Source organism: Alnus glutinosa, chromosome 8 (assembly GCF_958979055.1).
Source record: "Alnus glutinosa chromosome 8, dhAlnGlut1.1, whole genome shotgun sequence".
Classification (NCBI taxonomy): Eukaryota; Viridiplantae; Streptophyta; class Magnoliopsida; order Fagales; family Betulaceae; genus Alnus; species Alnus glutinosa.
In genome coordinates this window covers 23,298,534-23,319,678 of record NC_084893.1, presented here as the reverse complement: position 1 = coordinate 23,319,678, position 21,145 = coordinate 23,298,534, and the positions used below count along the sequence as shown (strand labels likewise).

At 36.0% G+C, this 21,145-nt stretch overlaps 1 protein-coding gene across 1 annotated transcript; it reads left to right on the top strand.

Annotated features, from left to right (window-relative positions):
- The first annotated feature begins 12,120 nt into the window (after window positions 1-12,120).
- LOC133876246 (zinc finger BED domain-containing protein RICESLEEPER 2-like) lies at window positions 12,121-17,788 on the top strand. Its single transcript, XM_062314532.1, has 4 exons — window positions 12,121-12,270; window positions 12,387-12,420; window positions 16,752-17,344; window positions 17,399-17,788. The coding sequence occupies exons 1-4, from the start codon at window positions 12,121-12,123 to the stop codon at window positions 17,786-17,788; spliced, it is 1,167 nt and encodes a 388-aa protein (XP_062170516.1).
- Window positions 17,789-21,145: the final 3,357 nt, after the last annotated feature.

Sequence of the window (21,145 nt, the reverse complement as noted above, 5' to 3'; positions counted from 1 at the left end):
ACATACAATGAGCTCTTGAGCTGGATACAAACAAAAGCACCTAAAATTATGTGCAATGAATAAACTAATATACAACTAACTTCTATGCTGATTACATTTGTTTGAGCAGGAAACAGGGAAGACTTGAAACCAGGAAGACAGGCGGCTGCAGAGTCTTCTAGGGTCAGCAGTAGATGTGCGGCTGGATCATGTGTAGACTGTGGGATTTGATGATTCCTGTTTATGGAAGGTTGAGGATGTTGGATGCTGAACCATGTGCTGAAGCATATAAGAGAGAACAGAAATGGTGTATCACGAGCTGGTCTATCTATTTCTGAAGGAATTGACCAAAGGGTAGGTAACGGCTACTAGCCATTACTTGATGCTTGGTGATTTCTGCATGATCCTTAACACCCCCCCGCAAACTGAGGGGAGGAACAACTCTCAGTTTGTCTCGGAGATAGCAAAAGCGATCAGCGGAATGCCCTTTGGTGAAGATATCAGCAACTTGTTCAAGTGTTGACAAATACTGAATTTGAATATCTCGGTTAGCCACCTTCTCTCGGATGAAGTGAAAATCAACTTCGATGTGTTTTGTTCGGGCATGAAAAACAGGGTTAGAGGCTAGAGCTAAGGCACCAGAATTGTCACACCAAATGGTAGGAGGACAAGATAAGACAATGTGAAGTTCTTTGAGGAGCATTCGGAGCCAAAATAGTTCAGCTGCTGTTAGAGAGAGAGATCGATACTCGGCTTCAGTGCTGGACCTTGAGACAGTGTGTTGCTTCTTTGCTGACCAAGAAATTAAGTTAGGGCCAAGGAAGACTCCATAGCCAGAGGTGGACTTACGGTCATCTGGATTCCCAGCCCAATCTGAATCACAATAGGCCATAAGGTTGAGAGGTCCTTTGCTGTAGTGTAAGCCAGAGTTGAGTGAACCTTTGAGATATCTAAGGACTCTCTTGGCAGCTGTAAGATGAACTGAGGTTGGAGCATGCATATGTTGGCAGAGTTGGTTAACCGAATATGCAATATCTGGCCTAGTAAGTGTGACATATTGAAGGGCACCTACAATATGTCTGTACTCAGCAGGATCCGGAAGAGGGTCACCATCATGCCTTGACATTTTGGAACCGGCAGTGCAGGGTGCTCGATAAGGCTTGCATTCTGCCATGAGTGCTCGATTCAGCAGGTCAAGAATGTACTTTGTTTGCCGAAGATGAAGTCCACCAGAATCACTAGTGGCTTGGATACCCAAAAAATATCCAAGAGGGCCAAGGTCTTTCATGGCAAAGTCTGCTTGCAGTTTGGTGACTATCCAATGCATAGTGCCTTCATGATTTCCTGTCAAGATAATGTCATCAACATATACTAGGAGGAAAATATGAACTGATCCAATGTGGAAAGTGAATAATGAGTGATCCACTTGAGAGTTATGAAAACCAAGGTTCAATAAAGCATGAGACAATCTGGTAAACCAGGCTCTAGGAGCCTGTTTTAGTCCATAGATGGACTTGTGTAATTTGCACACATGATCTGAAAACTTGGGATCAATAAAGCCTTGGGGTTGTTCCATGTAGACTTCTTCATGTAGGACACCATGGAGAAAAGCATTGGACACATCCAATTGCTTGATTTGCCAATCAAACTGCACGGCTAAGGCTAGAATGAGCCGAATGGTTGCTGACTTGACTACTGGGCTAAATGTCTCATAGTAATCAATTCCACTTACTTGATCAAACCCCTTGGCAACTAGCCGAGCTTTGTGCCTATCCACACTCCCATCAGGTTTTTGTTTGAGTTTAAAAACCCATTTATTCCTTACCACATTTTGATGGGGAGGTCTAGGACATAAGGTCCAAGTTTGATTGGAAATTAGAGCATCATATTCAAGGGTCATAGCATGAAGCCATTCTGGTTGTGATGCTGCCTGCTTGTAGGTGGAGGGTTCTTGAGGGAAAGAGAGCATCTGGAAGGCTGTGAGAGGATGTCTAATGGTGTGATAGAGTTTAAAACCTGGGAAGTCTTTGGGTTTCAGATTTCCTGTTTGGGATCGTGTGATAATTCTGGTAGAAGGCAGTTCAGGTATGACAGAGGGAGAGGTGATGTGCTCTGTGGAAGTAGGAGAAGTATTGGAGGAGTTTTCAGATTCTATGGCTTCAATTTGCTGAGAGTGTAAGGCTGGTATGTGAGCATCCGGACTTGGTTGGGGTAATGGATTGTTGCTACTACTGACAGTGGTGTTGTCAAGGTGTTGGTTATGCTGTGGCAGGGAAACAGCAGGCTGTATGGCAGGATTAGGAGTTGCTGATTGTGTTTCAAGGCTGCGGAAATGAGGAAGTGGTAGAACAATCAAGGGATCTTCTGATTCTGCTGAAATTCGGCAAGAGCTATGTGAGATAGTTTTTCCTTTGGCAGGGAATTGGGTTTCATCAAAGATGACACTTCTGGAGAGGAATGTTTTGTTGGTAGTAGGGTCAAGGCACTTGTAGCCTTTTTGGTTTCCTCCATAAACAATAAAGACGCAGGGCTTGCTTCTAAAGGACAGCTTGTGATCTGCATAGGGTCTAAGGAGAGGGTAACACAAGCAGCCAAAGGTCCTTAGAAGAGTGTAGTCAGGTTCCCTTTTCATTAACTTGGAAAATGGAGACTCTTGTTGCAACACAAAAGTGGGAAGCCGATTAATGAGGTAAATGGCTGTAAGGAAAGAATCTACCCAGAATTTTGGAGAGAGACGCGATTGAGCTAATAGAGTTAGGCCAACTTCAACTATATGCCTATGTTTTCTCTCAGCTATACCATTTTGCTGAGATGTGTGTGGACAAGATAATCTGTGAAGGATTCCACTTTGAGAAAGATAATCCTTGAATTGCTTTGAAGTGTATTCCCCACCATTATCGGATTGAAATTGTTTGATTTTGGTTGTGAATAGATTTTCAACAAGCAACTTAAATTTGACAAAGCATTGAAAGACTTCAGATTTATATAGAATAGGATAGAGCCAAGTAAACCGGCTATAATCATCAACAAAGAGTACATAATATCTACATCCACTAGTTGAGGGAATAGGTGAAGTCCACACATCTGAGTGGATGAGATCAAGGGGTCCTAGAGTACATCTAGTTGAATCAACAAAAGGAAGTTGCTTGGATTTACCAAGCTGACAAGCCTCACACACACGGGTCTTGTCAAGTGAACCAGCAATGGGAAGCTGATGCTTCTACAAAAGGTGCTAAATAACAGAAGAGGAAGGGTGTCCAAGTCTTTGGTGCCAAACCAAGTCATTGGTTTTGACTCCAACATAGGCTGCAAGACCTTTCCATTTATTTAGATGCTTTGGATGTAAGGGAATAGGGTAAAGGCCATTCTCACTTGGCCCCTGGAGCAGCACCTGTCCCGTGTGGTTGTCCTTAACAAAGAAATGAGAACCGGTTAGAGCAAACCAACAATTGTTGTCAATGCAGAATTTATTGATGGAGAGTAAATTGGTTGAGGCTTTGGGACAATGTAGGATATCTTTAAGAAAGAATGGGTGATGATTGGAAGTGTAGGGATGAATAATAGAAGAACCAGAGTTTTGGATATGCAAACCTGCTCCATTGCCCACTCCTACCACATCTGTACCTTCAAATGGTTGGGGATTGTGAATGTTGGCAGCATCTGCAGTGACATGTGTGTTAGCTCCAGAGTCGGCTAGCCATTTCTGTGTTCCAAATTCGTCATTTAAATGAGCCACCATGGCTGCCAGTTCACCAGGAGGATGTCTTCCTTGAAAGGAATAATCCATTCGGTGAAAACAGTCTAAAGCACTGTGATTGTTTCTACCACAAATCTGGCAGGCAGTTCTGAGGGGTCCTTGAGTTGTGTTCATTTCTGGATTAGTTTGCTGATGTACAGGGTTTCGATTCATCACTAGGGCTGGCTGTTGGTTTCCAGTGGGAAAATGTGACTGATTCCTATGAGAGAGGGATGGATATGCTGGATTGGTTCTTTAAGCAAAGGGCTGATGAGTGGAGTTGCCTCTTGATGGGTACTGTTGGTAGCGAGAGTTGGACCTTGGGGGGAAACGGGGTTTCCTGAAGTTGCTGGATCCTTGGTGAAGAGAGGTGGATTGGCCTGGTTTGTTGCTGTAGAAAGCAAAAGTTCCTGTGTCTGCTGAGGCATTTTGCTGCTGTTGACTCTCCAGCAGCATCTCATGGTTGAGCAGCTCGGATTGGAAGTCAGAGAAAGTCATTTCTCTGTCCTGTGTGGTGAAGGAATGGACAGTGACAAAAGTGTTGAAAGAGGGACTTAAGCCTCCTATCACATAGGAAATGAGGTCATCATCTTCAACAGGTTTTCCTGCTGCTGACAACTGGTCAGCCAGTTGTTTGGCTAGGCTGAGATACTCCGTGCACATCTTGGTGCCCTGTTGTAAGGTTTGGAGTTGTCTCTTAAGGTGAGAGACTCTGGATTTTGACTGAGAAGCAAATTTGGCTGCAAGAGCAGTCCATGCTTCATGAGAGGTATTGACTCCATACATTGAAGACACGATTGACGGAGCCAAAGAGCTGATTATCCAGCTCAAAAGAAGTTGATCTTTCCTCTGCCATGCAGCATAGGCAGGATTGGCAATACGGTTACCATCCTCATCAGAGATGAGTTGAGGAGGACAACACTCGGTTCCATCAACAAATCCTTGGAGATCATTGCCTCTAAGGATAGGGTGGAACTGTGACACCCAAGCTAGATAGTTGGGGCCTTCTAGTTTGAACAATTGAGAGAGGTTAGGCAGTATGGAAAAGGTTGGTGAGGTTGTGGTTTGGGTTGAGGAGTTGGGATTGGAGGAACCGGATGATGCCATGAGGACAGTGTTTAAGCGTTGGCTTTAGGCAAGCTCTGATACCATGTAAGTTTTGAGAAGTTCTCTGCTTGATAATATTCAAGGCAGAGGATATCATCTTCTTTATAATGTAAGGGATTACATACAATGAGCTCTTGAGCTGGATACAAACAAAAGCACCTAAAATTACGTGCAATGAATAAACTAATATACAACTAACTTCTATGCTGATTACATTTGTTTGAGCAGGAAACAGGGAAGACTTGAAACCAGGAAGACAGGCGGCTGCAGAGTCTTCTAGGGTCAGCTGTAGATGTGCGGCTGGATCATGTGCAGACTGTGGGATTTGATGATTCCTGTTTATGGAAGGTTGAGGATGTTGGATGCTGGACCATGTGCTGAAGCATATAAGAGAGAACAGAAATGGTGTATCACGAGCTGGTCTATCTATTTCTGAAGGAATTGACCCCAAAGGGTAGGTAACGGCTACTAGCCGTTACTTGATGCTTGGTGATTTCTGCATGATCCTTAACATTTCGGATATTCAACAATTCCTCCTTGTTTTGGCCTACTGAAGACGACTTGATCTTGATCACTCTTTTCCCATCACCATCGGTAAAACTCATGCCACTAGAGGGAATCAGTACCAGGTTGTTGTTGTTTGGTGTTGGCAACTTGACCCTGCTCGTAACATGACAAGCTTTCTTTTCAGCACAATTCAAGCCAGTTGAAGATGTTGGAACAGGCTTCTTCTTGTCTGATTTCTCCTTGGTAGCAACCCTTGAAGCCGATTTTGTATGGCAACGAGAAATGGGTTTCTTGAAACGACCATGTCTGATGCCAATGCCATTGCAAGACTTTTCTCCTTTGTTGTGGGCTGTTGGCAGTTTGATCCTGAAAACAAGCCGTGGCTTCTCTTCAACGCCGCCATTCATGCAGCTTGAAGACGTTGGGGCCGGGGCTGGCTTCTCATCTGCTCTGTCCTTGAAGACTTTGCAAGGCTTCTCTCCTTTGTTGTCGGCTCTAGGCAATTTGATCTTGAGAACAAGCCGTGGCTTTTCGTCCTCTCTATCCGATTGTCTTGGGCACGGAGGAATGGGGTTCTTGAAACGCTATGATGCACGTCCCCATTCTTGGGCATTTGATCAACCGATTTGGTGACAGAAAAAACCATGGCTGAAAACTATTACCCGATTAAGAACAAAAACCCACAGAAAAATCTCGTTCCGAGTTTGCAAGATTTCCCTTTCTTGCTCCAAGATTGCAAATTTTCAGAAACAAGAAACTGAAAAAGTGAAAAGATTTAGGGTTCACTTTGCAAGATATGTACGTACGTGTATTATAAAAGATCGAACTGGTGTTCTGGAAATTAAGATCACCGACCTGGAGAAATCTTGCTCCAAGATTGCAGTTTTACAAGACACTGATCACTTCTTCCTCGCTACTTCCGCAGAAAAGAACACAAACCCAGAGATTTCTTGCTTCAAGATTGCAAGATTGCAAGAAAAGTAAAGGCAAGGCTTGGTTTTTCAAGGAAACTTCACTTCTGAATGCAAAGAGGATAACAATGAGAAAGGGCACTCTTAAGTTCTATCGACCTTTGGCGCTCCGTATATATGTTATAGGTTTCTTGGGTTCCAAGCTAGCTAGTTTCCAACCAGTCGTTACCCCGTTTTAGCCTTTTGGGGTTCTAAATGCTCACTTAGGGCATCTTTGGGTAACATTTGTTTTATATTATATTTTATTATTTTTCAAAAACATATTTGGTTTCTTTTTTTTTTTTTTTTAATTCAAATTCTACTCAATTTTGACAGAAATTTTTTTAATTTTGTCTCAAGTTCTCTAAATCATCCAAACATAATTTCAAAAAAAAAATCCTCTCGATATTCATAATTTTGAATATAATACAAAATAGTAGAATATAATACAAAAAAAAATCGCACACCCAAACAAATTTTTAGCCATTAGCCCTTAAATTCTATGATTGACTTGATCTGTTTGGACTCAACTTAGGCTTCATTTGTTCTAAAATATTTTTTGGAAAATGTTTTATGCAATTTTTTGGTTTAATGTTTGGTGCAACTAAAAATAATAGTCAAACTAAAAATATTTTCGGTTGACAAAAAAGTTTTTTTAATTTCGGAAAATGATTTCATTTTCTAAATTTTTATAAATAATTTTTCAAGTTTGAGTTTCTCCTTCTCAAACTGTTAGACCATTACCGAACTACTACTGGACCATCACCAAGCCAACACCAAACCACTCGGGACCACCTCCAAGCCACACTTGGACCACCACCAAGCCATTACCAAACTATCATCAGACCACCATCGAGCCATCCCGGACCACTACCTAGCCACCCCGAATCGCCGCTGAGCCACCTCGAACCACTGCCCAACCACTTGGAGCCACTATCGGACAACGTCGAACCACCACTAAGACACCTTCGGACCATCATCGAACCACCGACGGGCCTCCGCCAGACCACTACTCGGACGCAAATTAGTAGGTTAATTTTTTTTCTATTAATATCTTATGTTGTGAATAAAAATTTATTTTCTTTAGGTTAATATAATTGAATGAAAATATATTTTAAAAAAAATGTGGTTATCCATACGTGCCAAACGCAGAAAAATATTTTTAGTGAAAAACATTTTTTCTGAAAATTAATTTTTCTCAAAATGTTTTTCGACAAAATATTTTACGTCGAAACAAACGAAGCCTTAATGCCTGTTTAATGATTTTTTATGTTGCCATCTTTAGATTATTGCTCACCACATGTTTTAGTGCTTAATTTTATTTACCGATATAACCAATTCCATGCCAAGTTAGCTTCTTAGCATATGAGAATTAAAGGGTGAGAAAATAAATACTAATGGGAAGTAAATAAGCATGTGCGAGAACTACTACAATAAGTGGCCCAACAGTAATTATAAACTAAATTGAATGATGTTATATGTAAGATTCTTATCACTCAAATGTGATGTGACTTTTACATTTACCATTGGATCAAAATTTAATATAAATCCATTACAAATCGAATGGTAATTTTAAAAGTCACATCACATTTGAGATGATAAGAGAGAGATATGAGTCTTGCATATAGTATTATTCAACTAAATTACATGTATATATATTGGGAAAGAATCAAGTAGATACATAAGGACGTGAAAAAAATTCTGACACCTTCTAATTTGTATACCCAAATAAGTACCACATTGCGGTGAATCGTCCATGCATCAACCATTTTAAATGATCTTTTAGACTAGATTAGAGATGAACAAAGTTTTCTTTTAAACTGGGCTAAAGAAATTTCTTCCAATCTAGTTTAAAGGAAAACTTTATCCATTAGAAATTGTGTGAGAATGGCTAAGAGTTCTTGTCATCCTATTCGGCTTTAGTGATTTTGCCAACCTCTAGCAACCAATTTCACATATGGAATTTGATTGAATAGTTTGTGTTCTAGAGTTTGATACACGTGTGTGGGCTTAAGGATTGCAATCGACTATAATTGGAGATCCCTCCTCTTATCTTTGTTGGATTTGAATCTCCTATTATTCCATGTCCAAAGAGAAATGGACAAAAATAATAACAGGAAAATTGTGAAAGGAGCTTCTCTGTCCAAATAGGGGAGTACTTGCCAGCACAGAGAGCCCCACAAGTGGACCCCCTATTTAGGTAGATGAGCTTGTGTCGCATACCCTACCCAAAGAGGAGGGATCCTCAATTACAAGGATCCTTGTCCATTCCTACCTCCCTCCTCTTTGAACTGGAAATTGTAAGGGATCTTTATTTCAAGGCTTAAACTCACTTTTAATAAATAAGGTTCGATCTTTGATTAGATATTATACTAAATCATTAATTATCTCGAAAACTTAAATTGATAAAAAAATAATAATTATTATATTATTATTTAAATAATGTTCTACTGCCAATGTTTGAATGTAAACTGACTTTTCAATGTACATTGATTCTTTCTGTAGCACAAAAGTGCAGGCAAAATATTGAAAGTTTAACAGAAGTTGAGCCACAAGCAAAAGTACTCTTAATCGATACCTCATTCCTCGTCCTCTTCATCTGCATCTCCACCACCAGCCTACTTAGCAGCTGCCTTATGTTTCAAAATCTTGTTGATAGAAACAGACTTATTCTCAATTATACACCTAAAGCAATTTTTTTAGGGCATAAATCAATTCTTTAGAAAAGGGGGCAAAACATCAAGGCACTTTTGGAAGCACCGGTGATTGTAGTAATTGGTTGCTATTATACCTACACAGGAATCAACCTTTGATTCAATTATCCCAACTCTTCTTATGAGCAAAAGAAGAAGAAATTTGTGATTTTTACAATTGCAACACATGGGATTAAGCATCAATATGCAGGCAGCTAATCACATACAAGCTAGCTAAAGGAAATCAACATACAAGATAAAGGAAGAAGAATCCAAGCTATTGCCTAATTTCAAAAATCAAAATGCTGCATTCATAAATTCTTGTAGATCTCTTTCATTTTGAGGAACAACACTGACATAATCATCTCCCGATTTTAAACCTGAAGCACAAGCTCCATCAATTACAAAATTTGGCTATTCAAAAAATAATTAGTGAACTTTCTTATTGTTTACAATCTGTTCCAACAATTTGAATCATAATGATAAATACATCCATTAATTGAATCCTTCACATGTCCGATGAGTATTTAACTCACTGAGAAAAGATACTAAGTTTTGTGATTATATGATGTTACAAAATGCTATACGTGTCTTAAATTGAGTCGGTGACATTTTGTGATGATATATGTTTTAAGAATGCTTTCAATACTTTGAATTACACTGAGATATAATTGGATGATGTTTTATGAGTTTTAAAGTATGTCTTATGAAAATTGAGAATGGAGATGTGTTTTATGAATTTTATAATGAGCTATGGATTTCATGATACATTTGAAAATGGCATGAAAAGTATATGATGCATATGTGTGTGAAAACATGTACATGATGATTATATGACATGAAATCATGAGCATAATCATGAACATTGAACGTAAGACTATTTGGGTTGAAATCCCATCGGTCGCTCATGTGTAAGACCAGTTGGGTGAGAGTCCCATTGGCATCAGCAACAAGACCGTTTGGGTTGAAGTCCCATCGGCAACTCAAGTATAAGACCGATTGGGTTAAAATTTCATCGGCAGCTCAAGTGTAAGACCGATTGGGTTAAAGTCCTATCGGCTTCGATCAGCAACAAAACAATCAAAACCAAGGGAAGGCAAGCATGACATGATGATGATGTATGACATGATTTATGACATTTTAATGACAAGATGTATCAGTACGTATATGAGTTTGAATAAAACAAAACATATGTATACCGTTGCAGCTAGATTGTATAGAATGATTTATGTGACATTTCAAACTAAACGTATCAATATGCCTATGAGTTGGAATAAAACAGAACATAGGTATATTATTATGACTGGATTGTATATGATGATTTATAAGGCTTCATGCTTAGATGTACTCGTATGATTGTATTTTCCGAATGTTTGGAAAGCTTGTATACTAATATAGATGAGTTACGATGTCGTTTGTTTATTGCTTAGATGTATTTGTATACTTGTATTTTGGAATGTAAATAAACCAGTCCATCCGACAACTCACTCGATACCTGCCCAGTTAAACTCGAGCTCAACACTATACAAACCCACTTGTTACTGTAGAAACCCGCTCGATTAATAAGTGATACATAACTGACTCGCTCGACAAAACTCGATAGGGGTTCGCGAGTCTGGCTCGTTTAAAGCTCGATCCAACCTGCTCGCTCGACTCGTTTAGGGGCTCGCGAGCCTAGCTAGCTCGTATAAAGCTCGACCCGACCCGACTCGCTCGACTCGACTCGTTAGCTCGATCATATATACATATATATAGGTTACTCAATATTTGTATTATGTTACCCCATCTAATCATTATATCATTATCATATGAATATATGACCATATGATTTAAGGATTATTATTATATATTTATGAATTATTAGATCACATGATCTAATATTTAAAATCATATGAATTATGTGACAATATGATAGTACTTAAGTCATATGATCTCATTTAAGTATTATTATTAAATACTTATGAGTTGTGATGAAGTTCGACTCAACTCGTTAACTCATTCATACATCTTCGTATATATATACAAATACATATTAATATATTTGAATATGTTAATCAAAATGAGTTATATATATTTAACGAGGCCAAGTGTTATTATTATAATTTAGATCATATGATTTAAGTATATTTAGGAATCTTTAGATAATTTTAAAAAAATAATAATAATAAAAGAAAAATATTAAGTGATTAAGTATTATGATTATAAACTTATGAAAAATATTATTCATAATTATTACATTTAGAATAAACTTAGGATAAATGATAGGGCTTATTATTTAGGATTAGTGGATTACTCTAGAAACATATATATAATTAGATTTGTAAAATTTGATCATTACTTAAAAATAGTTGCAATATCTAAAAAAAAAAAAAATAGTTGTTGTCCATCTCAACTTCAAATGGAGAGATCCCGTCCCGTGTTGGTGCAAGTGCAATGGTGTGGCACTAAAAGGCTAAAAGCAGTATCTTTAAAAAATAAAAATAAAAATAAAAAAAGGCTAAAAGCAATAAACCACACGGTATTCACTATTCAGCATTCTCACTGACAGCTTGTATCCAACACGTAATGTTATAAACTTACAATTGTATTTCATTTTCAAAAACAAATGGCTAGGATTTTTCAATGTATAATCGCACGGCTTATATTAAAACTGAATAGCACGATTTTTAAACATTGAAAAGTGTAAGATGTCATTATGTTAAGAAATTGAGAGAGATGAAATAAAATGCAAAAAAAAAAAAAAAAAAAAAAAAAAATTATCATTTCGGTGAGCCTGAAACAGTGAAACCCATCCTTTCCTTTCCCTGAACCTGAAGCACCAGCCTGAAACCCGTTGATTTTCCTTCTCATGCGCTTAGGCTAGGAGCGCTAGGTAGTTCAGAAAATTAATGCTAGCATTTAATACAATTGTTCTCATCTCAACTACCCGTTCCCTCTTGTTCGAAATCCAGCCTTTGATTTTCATTTACCCATTTGATCGAACGGCTTCTAGCCTTCTACATTATTTGGGTTTGAAACAATTTAGAGTTTTAAAACGAAATTGTTGATTTCAAACCAAAAGACCGATCAACATTCCATCTCGCAGCCAGATTCCGATTTTTGTAGCAAAGTTTTGTTCTTCTCACACACACCGATGACAAAGGCAAATATGACTCTTGATATCTTGTACTTGTTTCTTCTTACTCAAATCCCCTATATTACTCATACGACTTATACTGCTGTTCACGATTTTATGAGCAAGAAGACTCTAAAGAGAGAACTCTCCTCCCATCTCTTGATTCTTGAAGTAGATTACAAGGTAGTTACGTTTCATATACCATTTGATGTTATGATTTTTCTTTTACTTTGTATTTAGTAGTTATGTTTTAAGAATCTTTAAGTTCTAATGTTAATTTTTGGCATTTCAACTTTTAGGAGATGAGACAAACGTTCAGTCTTTGCCACTTTGGTTTTGTTTGTCGATACTCCAAGGCTCCAAGGCTCCAAGCTACAAACCTACATACGACACACTGACTTTGAAGGTATTTTCATCTAATTCACCAAAAGTGATTACTGATTGTAATTGGCTAAAGAATACCCTGTAATGAAAATTTGTATAACAAAATAAAACTATCGTGCAAATCCAGGAAGTAATTAAACAGAAAATATTTGTACAAGTATAATTTCTACTTTCGGAACAAGTATGTAAAAAGAATTTTTTTTAGATAACTTTCTAATTTCTTATAAAAAATTCTTTATATAATCTAATTTTTTTCTTTTTTATTATATTATTAGTAGACTTCAAATTAAGTTAAGTAATAGATTTCATGTTAAGATAAAATAAATTCTAACTATAAAAATAAGTTATAACTAACTATATTGCCGTATCTGTTTGTGTTGTATTCATAGATACATGTTCACTGTAAAGAGTATAAATAGCATAAATAACAGAAAGATAAAAGGATGTAAACATATATTTCTAAGAATACTGGGGCAAACCCTCATTTGCTGGTGGAAGCCGCATGGAAATGAAAACAAAACAAAAAATATTTAAAGAAACTTAACTAGGTGAAATCTAATAATAAATTGTATTCCACTATGAGATTATTGACATCAACCCAAGTGATTTATTGTACTCTTGAAGTTGAGAGGAAGTTGAGCCTTTATGATGCCCCAATAGAAAGCGGATGAAAAATAAATGCATTTATCTTTTTAGGAAAAACCAAGACACATTTCTGAGTTCATAGGCTCGTGAAGAACACTCAATTTACTACTATATGTTAGTACTCTTTGTTATAGTAAATTCCCTTACTAATGAAAGTAAATACAGAAAATAGAAGAAAATTTATTTACAACTAAATTTGTCTTGGTAGGAAAATGGGGGAACATTTTTGAGTTCATTGCATCTTGCAGAAACAGGGCCTAAATACAGGTTGTAATTTTCATTCACTAGAATCACTAGTTCACTACACAGAGAAATTACAAGTCTACAACAATAAGGACCAAGAAAAGTCTTGATGTTTCTATATCTCTATGCATACCTCGATAGACTTATTGGTAGTCCCACCATCTTTTTGTGGCTGATTTATTTGATTTGTGTGCTGATTCACACAAAGGAAGAAACATGAATTTTCTTCATTCCCTTTTACATTTCCTTCCCATTTGTTTCACATGATATTTTTGTTTTATTTGTGTTTTTTGCCATCTTGGGTTAGTGTGTTTGTTCCTTATTTAAGTTATTTGTTTAGAAACAACCATGTTCTATGCTACTTAAAAAATATGCCATGTTATAATCCACCATGTTAGAAGCTGATTTGTGTTAGATTAATATGCTAATCTGTTTACTTAGAACAACCATGTTCTATGCTACTTAAAAATTTGCCATGTTATAATCTACCACAGTAGAAGCTGATTTGTGTTAGATTAATATGCAAATTTTGAATTTATATTTGTTTAAAATCTGTTATGTTAGAGTTTTTATGTTAAATGGATGTAAGTATTTTTGTTTTAGTTTTGTTTTCTGATATGTTGTGTTAGTATGTTTGTTCCTAGTTTTGGGCATTTCTGTTTCATACCTATTTTTCACATCTTAATAGTTATGGAAGATACAAGTCAACCAATAAAAGTCGATCGATATGTGTGTGAGGATGATTCGATGATAAGTCCTTCCATAGAAGGTGAATCCCAAACTATGGGTCCTCTTACTGATGAAAATCCTGAGAATAATGTGTATGGAAAGAGAGAGAGGCGGAAGACTTCGCCTCTTTGGATGACTTTGTTATTGTAGAAGTTGGTGGTGTCAAGAAATCGCAGTGTAAGTGGTGCAAAAAGTTGTTTGCCATTTCCAGCTCAAGTTCTACCTCTACACTTGGTAGGCATCTGGTTGCATGTCTCAAATATGTGGCTGCCAACAAGAAGCAAAAGTCCATTGCTCTTGATCCTGATGCGATGGGGGATACATCTATGTCAAATTTTACTTTTAAGATTGAGAGATCTAAAGAACTTGCTGCTCACATGATTCTTTGTCATGATTATCTTTTTAATATAATGGAGCATGAAATATTTAAAAAGTTCTGTAAGTTTTTAAATCCCCTTTAGAAGAAGGTTAGTCATGCAATTATTAGGAAAGACTGCTTTACTACGTACAACATTGAGAAGAAGAAGTTGAAAACATTGTTGGGGGGTGGACAAGGTCAACTTCACTATGGATATGTGGACAAGTGCACAACGAGTGTCATATATGATGGTGACTTTCCACTTTGTGGACTCCGATTGGTTTCTTCAAAAGAAAGTGTTGAATTTTTGTAACTTACCACCTCCACATAGCAGTGTTGTTATTGCTGATGCACTGCTGATAAGTCTTGAATTATTCTATTCAAGACTCCTTAATTTGCATTTGTTATACCTAGTTTGTGTTGTATATATAACGTTTTGTTGTAGTTTTGTGTTATGTCTTATTTTCAGGTCTTAGTTGAAATCTAGTTCAAAACACTTGAATTAGACTTGAAAATACATCAAGGGCAATTTGGTCATTTTTAGAGTTCAAGGTTGATCCGAAAAGATAAAAATCGGCCAAGGCAATTCGATCGATCGATTATTTGTACATCCAATAATTTGATCGATCGACTTTCAATCGAGATGCAATCGATCGATTCTCAGAGCACCACGAATTCGATCGATCGACTTCACATCTTCCAGAAGGTCCAAATATTTTCAAATCTTTGTGCAATCCAAATCAAAATTTGATTTCTATGGACAGAAGTGGACGCCGACCTCCTCTGTTTGTGCGGCTAGAATTGATTCTTGATGATATTTTGTAAATCCAAATTCCTATATATATGGAATTATGGGTTAGGGTTTAGTTTATGCACCTTTTGGGGGTTTTGGATTTTCTTAGGTGTATCACTTAGTTTCTTTGCATTTTAGTTTCCTTTGATGCACGTTTTTTGTGCCAAAATCCAAAGAGCTTGTTCCTTTACATTTCTTCCTTAAATTTCAAATTCTAGCTTAGGTTTTATTCTTCCTTTTTAATCTTTTGTAATCCGAATTTTTAGGAGTTTAATATAGTTGTTTTTAAATCATTTTGATCATATTCCTTTATTGTTTTTATGATTAATTTAGTTTAATTATGTCTAGCTAAACCCTTCCTTAGGGTTTTGATCAAATCTTTTCCAAAAATCATAGAGTGTTCTTGATGTTCTTAATATTTTTTTTGATATGTTTGATTATTGTGTAAAACCAAAGGATTGCAAAACCCATGCTAAAAGGTTTTGTCTTTAAAATTCCAATCCATTTACTCATAAAAAAGAGTTATGTTTGTTTATGAGTTTTCTTGATTTCTTGAATAAAACCAACGTTCTTAAAAGAAAACGATGTCTTTTGCAATGGCCCTATTTGACATGATGCATGTTTACTTATTAGAGTTACCTTATAGGGTATGCTAGGGAGCACCAGTCATTTCACACCTTTGGTAGTCTAAAATGTTTTTCAATTGTAGTGTAACTTTTACGTGGAATATACCGGTGTGAAACTAAGATGCCTTATCATTGTAGCCTAATTAGGGTTTCCATGTATTTTGTACGCTTATTAAGATGTTTTATAAAGTAGTAAGCTAGGGAGCATTAATCACCCCACACCTTTTGTAGTGTAAACGTTTTTTAATTATAGATTAATCTTTACGTGGAGTTGTTTGATGTAAAACTAGGTGCTCTATTATTATGTCTTAACGAAAGTGTTTTTATGTCGAGGTCATCGTAATGGTTGACGCCCATTACGCACTCATATCATGCATGTTAGGAAGATCCATATAGACTTTAAGCATTCCATTGGTTGAGGATTTGATAAGATCAATACCCTAAGTTTTCTTTTAAGTTTGTTTTTATTTTCTTGTTTTTATCACTTGATTCGTTGTAGCTTCAATTCTACAACTTTACTTTTGTTTTTATTTTTAAGTTAAGTTAAATACACTCTTTAAATATCCCGTTACGCAAAACGACTCTCCAATCTCTGTAGTTCGATAACTCTTACTATTGTACAATTGATTAGTACTATTACGAGTGGTAAACTCATATAAATTTAAAATTCACGTAGTCGAGTTAACTACCAACTACGAAAGTGTTTTGGTGATTAGGGCATTGAAGACAAGGTATTTACAATAACGGTTGATAATGCTAAAGCAAATGATGCTGCCATCAGAATTCTTAAAGATGATTTCGAGTTAAGGGAAGTCTTGCCTATTGGAGGGTAGATTATTTCATGTGCGATGTTGTGCTCATGTAACTAACTTGTTGGTGCAAGCAGGACTTGCTGAAATTGGAGACATAGTTGATTCAGTTAGGGAGGGTATCAAGTATATAGTGGCTTTTGAGGGTCGGTTGAGAAAATTTAGTGATTTTGCTAAAAGATTGAAACTCCCTGGCAAGAAATTGATTTTAGATGTCCCTACACGTTGGAACAACACTTACATAATGTTGGCAACAGCCATACAATTCAAAGAAGTATTTTCTACGTACCATCAAAGTGATCAAGCTTTTCAGTGGTTAGTAAGTCCTGGAGAATGGGAGAAGGTTGAAAATGTGAACCAACTTTTGTCAATTTTTAACGAGGTGACCAGCATAGTATTTGGCAGTGAATACCCAACTTCAAATCTGTTTCTACCTAAGGTTTGGTGGATGAAGGAAATATTGTTGTTGAAGTGTAGGGATAATAATGACTACATCAGGGCAATGACGAGTAAAATGAGTAATAAGTTTGAGAAGTATTGGGGTAATTGCAATTCATTGATGGCACTAGCAGCTATGCTAGATCCGAGATACTTCCCTCTAATTTACCCAGAGCTTAAAGCTTCTATGAACATTGATAATGTCCTATCCATTCTTCATGAGTTATATGAGGTATATGTAACGCCTCATAATTCATCTATTATGCAACTGCAACAAAGTGCTTAGGAAAATTCACATTCTACAAGTGGTTCTACTAGAGTTGCTGCAGTCAAGAAATCAACTGGTCAATCAATATTTATGGAATACATAAGATCTAATGACGTTGTACGACCCACTAAAACAGATTTGGATGTATATCTTGAAGATGGCGTTTACATATGTGAAAAGGATGTCGATGGAGAAGACAGAGATGCTGAGTTTGAGGCTTTGGCATGGTGGAAATTTAATACCTTGAAGTATCGTATCTTCTTTAAGATGGCGCGGGATATTTTACCTGTTTCAATCACTACAGTAGCATCAGAATCATCCTTCAGCACTGGTGGTAGAGTCATTGATCCTCACCGAGCGAGATTATCCACCGAAACAATAGAAATAATATTGTGTGGAAGTGATTAGGCCAAGGCATTACATGGACTTAGAAAAAACTCTGTAATAGATGAAGATGAAGCTGTAAGTGAGACTTTTATGCACATTTTTATTATGTGTTAATTATTTCTTTTAAGACACTATAGTAAGTTATTAACTTTTTTCTGTTTGTTTTTGTAGAAAGTGGTTGAAATAGACTTACCAATGCCACCATGATTCAAGAAGTTCAAAATTGCAGGGACTATATATGAAATTTGAATTTTGTATTATATTTTGAACTGTTGTTTGAATTTGGTATTATATTTTGAACTGTTGCTTCATACTCCTATCTTAATTTTAGGCTTTTTTGTTGGAAAATCGATGTAGTTAAGTAATTAATACATGAAGTTGAGGTAATCTACTTAGTTCCCTATTATGCTTTTTAAATAATTTATGTGTTATTTTATTTATAAACCTCCCTTGACATATTTTTCAAGGTTTTTGGAACTTTGAGTAAATAAATGTAAGAGAGTAAAAATATCTAACTTTTTTTTTTAGTGTATGTAGGTCATTCTCCTTTATTAAAGAAGTTTACCTAGGGAAAATAATGACTACTTTTCAGGATTGATGTTTAATAATTTTGACATCCAGTATGTGTTGGTATTACAGTTGGCTTTATGGTGGCCTTTTATCATCAATTTTTGATTGCTTTTGGTCCATTGTAATATCTCATTTCATATTTTACAAATATAGCTCATTTTTTATACTTAGAAGGATATATTCTATTGCATGGTAGAGTATTACATAAATGTTGACAAACTCAATATTTTTTCGCTACAAATGCTTTGGAATTATATTGGTGGTTGAGAATTATGAGTTCCATTGATGTAACATAAGTTCACATGCACTTCCCATTAATAGGTGGACTATTTGATAGAAAAGGAACACCCAAATTTTTGAGGTTGTTCAGTTTGTAATGGCTTAATGCTTATGTTTTCTTGGATGCTTTTGACTGGATTATTGGTTTGGGACAATTCTTGTATTTTTCCATTTGCTAAATATTGGTGCTCTTGTGAAGCAGAAGTTTGGGGAGGCTCTAGAAATTCGTTGACTCGAAAGGTTTGTCAATTCTACATGCTAAATAAATATTAAGTGATGAAGCTCCCTTGACATGTTTATCAAAGTTTTTGGAACTTTGAGTAAATAAATGTAAGGGAGTAAAAATATCAAACCTTTTTTTTTTTTTTTTTTTTTTTTTTTTTTGAGTATGTGTAGGTCATTATCCTTGAATAAGAAAAAACTTTGATATGATATTCTCCATTAAGTATTGTCTTAACTTATAAAATATATGTTGGATCCAGTACAACTGTGTGGAAAAAAAATCAAAAATGTATTGTAAAATTGCTGAAAGAATGAGGGATTAGATTAATTGTAAAAAGTTCTTTTTATAAGCATTTCTTTGGCAAGATCTGTTATTCGGTATATTAGATTCTTTGGTTTTTCTTTTTCTAAATTTTAATATCATAGCTTGTCTATAAATTCGGTTTATTCGGATGAAAATTGATTAACATACTATGCGGGGAAATAGGTATTCAATGGTTGTCAGTTTATTTTTATATTCTAAAAACATGATAGTCTTTCTTGTTTCTGATTATTTGTGGTTATTCATTTTGGCAGATAAGATCCACAACAAAATGGGTGAAGATAGTGATGCAGGAGAAAATCAGACACAATATTTGAAGATTATTTATTGAATAAGATCAACCCGAGTATGAAAATGATCATACAAAATATTTGAAGAATATTTTTAAAATAATATATTTCATGGGAAGAATCGTACAAAATATTTGAAGAATATTTTTAGAATAATATATTTTATTTTTTGTATTTCGTTTTATTAGGGTTTTCGGGATTTTGCTATTTTTGGTAAAATTCTGCTAAAGACCGAATTTTCAACTATATTAGCTCGGCTTGTGAGCGTTTTCCAACAATTGTTGATTATTGATAATTTTATCGAATTCAGAGTTTGTCTCTGTTTTTGGGGTAATTTTCCTATTTTCTTCCTTGCAAACTGTTTGTTGATTATCCTGCAGAATAATCGTTATTCTGTCCAGCGTCAAATGGTATCAAAGCTTCTGCACTTTCCTGAGACGAGTTCTTCATCAGTTTCGATGGCTGGTGGTCGTGGTCATGGTGGTCGTCGTGGGCAGGTTCCGAATGAGGAAGCTCCGCATCGTGATTGTAACGTTCAGGATATGATGATTGAGGATTTGCAGAGGCAAGTTGCAAAGTTAACCCAGCACCTAGCGGCGCAGGAAGTCGGCAATCGTGAGATGGAGAACTCCGATTCCAATTCCACCTTCGACAACCCGTATCACAATCCTGCTCCATACCGGGAACAATGTGGTCGGGATGAAGAAGAATTTGTTGATGAAGAGTTCCAAGAAGACGAGTTCGTTGATGAGGAGTTCATACATGGAGATGTTCATAATGATGTTGAACATGAAGATGTTGAAAATCCTTCAGAAGGATTGGTGGATTGGGGTTCTCCACCAATTTATGATATTGATATCAAGGATGAAGATCTTGTGGGAGATTCTTTGTCGTTTGATCAAGAAAAAAAATCTGTTGTAGATTTAGATTGGGTCTCTCCAACAATTTATGATGACATTTAATCCTTACGAAGAGGATTTATTAAATGAGGTAAGTTTTTTGGTTGATGCAATAAATTTTATTGAAGAAAATAATGATTACCATGCGATTGATGAAAGTCTACATAACGAGGGATTTCAGTTGAGTACTGAGGAAATTAGTTATGTTGATTTCATTGGGATTGAAAGATTTCTATCAAATTTACCCAGTAATAAGTTGGATGTTGGTTTCGGCGTGTTAGCTAACAATTTTAATTTTTGTGGTCAAGAAAGAATTGATAATTCTTTGAAGACTTTTATAGAGCGTGAATTGGAGAAAATAAATAAAAGACGTGAGAAAATTGATTTATTTCAATTTAGTGTGAGCCTAGTTGTTGTGATAGGTTGCAACTCGTTTATCTTCTGGTTTCAAGTTACTTTGGTATTGAGAAATACGGGGTGGAATGAATTGATCGGTCATCCAAAAGATCGAGGAAAAGAAGATTTGAATTTGAGGACGAATTCTTTCCAACCCGGTGAGACTGATGCAGGAGAAAATCAAACACAATATTTAAAGATTATTTATTGAATAAGATCAGCCCGAGAATGGAAATGATCATACAAAATATTTGAAGAATATTTTTAGAATAATATATTTTATTTTTTGTATTTCGTTTTATTAGGGTTTTTGGGATTTTGCTATTTTTGGTAAAATTCTGCTAAAGACCGAATTTTCAGCTATATTAGCCCGGCTTGTGGGCGTTTTCCAACAATTGTT

What these genes read in the sequence shown, in the direction of transcription:
- LOC133876246 (XM_062314532.1), top strand. Translation starts at nt 12,121, where the DNA reads ATGACTCTTGATATCTTGTACTTGTTTCTTCTTACTCAAATCCCCTAT. An exon ending in TTCTTGAAGTAGATTACAAG is followed by an intron (nt 12,271 to 12,386) that starts GTAGTTACGTTT and finishes TTCAACTTTTAG; the next exon opens with GAGATGAGACAAACGTTCAG. An exon ending in TTCTTCATGAGTTATATGAG is followed by an intron (nt 17,345 to 17,398) that starts GTATATGTAACG and finishes CAAAGTGCTTAG; the next exon opens with GAAAATTCACATTCTACAAG.